Raw genomic sequence first — 4,284 nt, forward strand, 5'->3', positions numbered from 1 at the left:
CCACCTTGTGTTTGAACACATGTAATAGCTCCTGCATACATATCTTTAATGATTTGAATATAAGCATTATTGACTCCTTTCTTTTTAAGAACTCTCCATAGCACTTCTCTTGGAACTTTATCATATGCTTTTTCTAAATCAATAAATATCATATGTAGATCCTCCTTATTTTCTCTATATTTCTCCATCAAACCTCTTAATAAATGTATGGCTTCCATAGTCGACCTACCCGGCATGAATCCAAATTGATTTTGAGAAACATTAGTATCACGCCGCAACCTATGCTCCATAACTCGCTCCCATAGTTTTAAAGTATGACACATTAACTTAATACCTCTATAATTCGCACAATCTTGTGCATCACCTTTATTCTTAAAAATAGGAATTAACATACTCATTCTCCACTCATCTGGCATCTTTTTAGTCTTCAAAATAGTATTAAAAAGTTTAGTAAGCCATGAAATTCCTTCATCTCCTAAGCATTTCCACACCTCTATTGGGATATCATCAGGTCCAACAGCTTTTCCACCCTTCATTTTCTTTAAAGCCTCTGTAACTTCAGTTTTACTAATACGCCGATAAAAACATAAATCTTTATTTTCATTTAGGGTGCTAAGGTCACTATAGTCAATCTTATTTTCACAGTCTTTATTAAAAAGTTTAGCAAAATATCTCATCCATCTTTGTTGAATATCATCTTCTAAGAAAAGTATTTTTTGATCTTCATCTTTAATACACTTCACTTGAACTAAATCCTTACTACTCCTATCTCTTTGTTTGGCTAACTTATACATATATCTTTCTCCCTCTTTAGTATCTAATCTATTATATAAATCACTAAAAGCTAATGTCTTTGCATCGCATATGGCTTTCTTAGCATCCTTACGAGCAACTTTATATATTTCCCAATTATCGGAATTTTTAAAATTAAACCAATTTTTATAACAAAGCTTCTTATTTTTAATTTTTTCTTGCACATTAGGATTCCACCACCAACTATTTTTACTATTAGGAGCTTTTCCCTTTGATACTCCAAGGACATCTTTTGCAATATTCTTAATATCACTAGCCACTTTTTCCTACATAATATTAGCATCCTCATGCACAGACAAAATCTTACGATCTAAAATCTTATCTCCAAAAATATTTTTGTTAATATTCTTTAAATGCCCCCATCTAATCCTAGAAAATTGTTTTACTTTATTTTTTATTTTATGCCCCTTTATCTTAAAGTCCAAAACTAATAATCGATGTTGGGTACATAAATTTTCACTCGGAATAACTTTACAATCTTTGCAATCTAAACGATTTAATTTTCTAATAAGAAAATAGTCAATCTGGGTTGTACTATATCCATTTTTATAAGTGATGAGATGCTCATTCCTTTTCTTAAATAAGGTATTAGCAATTGAAAAATCATAAGCTAAACAAAAATCCAATATGGTCTTGTCACCTTCATTTGTCGTTCCAAATCCATGACCACCATGAATGCTTCTAAAATCATCTACCTCTCTACCAACATGTCCATTTAAATCTCCTTCAATAAAAACTCTTTCTTCAAGAGGTATCTTTTGTATTAATTTTTCTAAGTCATTCCAAAAATTTAATTTATAACTCATATCCAAACCTATTTGAGGAGCATAAGCACTTATAATATTAACAATCTTATCATCAACAACAATCTTTAAAGCTATAATTCTATCTTCAATCATATTAATTTTTATAACATTATCCTTTAAACTCTTATCTATAATAACACCTACACCATTTCTAGTACGACTCCTACCTGAATACCAAAGTTTAAATCCTAAAATATCAATTTCCTTAGCCTTCTCTCCAACCCATTTAGTTTCCTGAATACACAAAATATTTAACTTCCTATGAATCATAATATCTATTAATTTCATTAATTTTCCTGTAAGGGAACCTATATTCAAAGTTCCTATCCTAATTTTAGTTTCATGGACTAGCTTCTTTGCCCACGTCCGTCCTTGATGTGGGAACCCTTGCCTATTTAACACTGCACCCGGGCGCCGGTGCAGCGGCCCTTGCACACTTTTCAATGTATTCAGGCCATACAGCGCGTCGCTTCCAGGGGACGCCCTAGCTTTAACACAATTTCTTAAAGGAAGATCTTGAAAAAACAGCACCAGAAAAAAATTATTTTGGAGTACTCCATCTTGACGAATCATTCCTTGTGCTTTACATTTTAAACTCCATAACATTTTACAATTTGACAGGACAAGGCAAAATTTACAAGAGACTAACCCAGGAAATATTACTCCTGAGGAACAAATCCCTGCATATTAGTTAACATCTTGGTCGTCGTCATTACAACAGAAATTTTATTCACCCTTTAAATGTCGAATATTCATCGAAGTAGATACACTCATTGCCTCAGAATCATCGGGGTTCAAAAGACACCCAAATAAGCATGAAAAACTAATGCCCACAACCTTCACACCCTAAAATGTTGTAGACAGCCAACGAGGTTTTGCTTGCTTTGTAATTGGCACTAACTGTAACATTAGTAATAGCAAAGGTGCTACCAAGAGAGGATGCCTACATTAAATCAGCAAATATAAAACCTAGAAGACTAAATGTGATTAAGGAGCAAAAAAGGCAAGCGATACCTGAGTGTAGATACAAGGTGAAGGGTAAGTCTCGGGATCCCTCGACACGGCATGGAGGGAAATGGACAAGAAATCGACCGAGTAACACTTGTCTCTGTCTGTATCACTCAGCCATATCACTCTTCTGTTTCCAGAAGCAAGATAGTGAATAATAAACCAATTAACTTCAAGTAAACAAAAAGAATTAGATAGGTTGGGAAATGACCTGTTAGAGATGTAGAGCGTGCCGGGTGATTCTGGCGAAAGGCGACCAAGGGCAATGGTGATCCCGGGTTGTACGTGCATGAGCTCCTCGCCTCCGACAGAGTCGAATCGGGGCTGGCCGATTCCTTCGCCTATCCGGTCTGTGAAATGCCTAATCCCTACAATCATCGCGCTTTGCTTGTCTACTTCCCGTCTCACACTGAAGATTTTCGCTCTTTGCCACTCCCTCTACTTAAAAAGCCCGTATTCTCACTCCAATTAAAGAACTGAGGCATTTAGCAACTATTAAAGAGGTTCCTAAAAAAGATCAACTATTGGTGGGGCATCCCCCTTATTTAAATGATGCAATCAATGCTATAATGAAATTGCTGAGAAGCCCGCAAGAAGCAAGGGGCTATCAATCAGATTTGGTTCTGAATGTAGGGTGCTATTGCAGTTATTTGGCTGCCTTTGTGTGGATCATTCAAGGATGCTAGTTTGGTACTTCCTAGATGTTTTATTGTTGGCTTGATAGTGGGATCCCATCCCATCAAAGCTAATGGATGGTAGTGTTTTGTTCTTTGAAGTTCAAGTCTTATGTGTAGTAGTAGATTTGAAGAGAGTGGATATTTCAGGTACATGAGCAATAAAATTGAGAAGTTTCTATGTTTTCAAATGGCTGAAGAATTAGATTTTTAGGTTATTGTAATCTTTATGAATAATTGTTGTTCTTCTTTGAGCAAGGTTTTATCTATTAAGGGGAAGCCCAGTTTAACAAGCATTGAGCTCTATCTCTTAAGGGCTATTGAAGACTTATCTAGGATAAGTGATAAAGTGGTTGTGTTGGTTAGAATGTTGACTTCGATGAGGAGTATCAATATATGTGGTCCTAATAGGGAAGAAGTGGCAATATGGCTGCTAGGATTGGATGGTTTCAACTTATTTTTTAATTTGCATTATGAAATTAGAGTAAGAGAATTTGGGAATCTTCCTAGTTTTCACTTTTCACATAACTGAAAACTCTGAGATACTAGCCAACATATTTGGTTGTTTAAAATTTGGTGTTCCCAACATCTAAATTGGTTCAAAGTGATGAGTAGTGGATCTTATTTCAATTATGATATTTTCATTTTTGCTAATACTTTTTTATGCTTAGTTTGCTCTTCAATAATGTATCATTTCCCAATGTTAAGATAGGAAAGCCTTTTAGCTTTATGTATTTTTTAGTTTGTAATAGTTTTTTCCTTATCTTAATGCAATTTACATTTCTTCAAAAAATAATAATAATATTAGAAACTTGCGAAGGCAAGTGAATTTTTTTAATTGGATTTATTTTTTTTTTATGTCTTTTCAGTCATGTCGATCTGACCCAACTCATATTTTTATACATTTTTAAAGAGGGGTTAGGGTTGGTGCTCCATTTTAAGAAAAAACCTATGAAATCTCCCAAATTCAAATATTTAGGAAT

The 4,284-nt window shown here is 34.3% G+C and overlaps 1 protein-coding gene across 1 annotated transcript in view; it reads right to left on the reverse strand.

Moving 5' to 3' along the window:
* The window catches only part of LOC110092719 (chloride conductance regulatory protein ICln), a 30,271-nt gene extending 27,063 nt beyond the window's left edge, over positions 1 to 3,208 (reverse strand). Inside the window, exons 1-2 of the mRNA XM_028697361.1 lie at positions 2,839 to 3,208; positions 2,634 to 2,757 (exon numbers count right to left, since the gene is read on the reverse strand). Of these exons, the coding sequence (XP_028553194.1) occupies positions 2,634 to 2,757; positions 2,839 to 3,005 (291 nt within the window). The 5' untranslated portion in view covers positions 3,006 to 3,208. The remainder of the gene's footprint in view (positions 1 to 2,633; positions 2,758 to 2,838) is intronic.
* Positions 3,209 to 4,284: the final 1,076 nt, after the last annotated feature.

Source organism: Dendrobium catenatum, unplaced genomic scaffold (assembly GCF_001605985.2).
Source record: "Dendrobium catenatum unplaced genomic scaffold, ASM160598v2 fragScaff_scaffold_920, whole genome shotgun sequence".
Classification (NCBI taxonomy): domain Eukaryota; kingdom Viridiplantae; phylum Streptophyta; class Magnoliopsida; order Asparagales; family Orchidaceae; genus Dendrobium; species Dendrobium catenatum.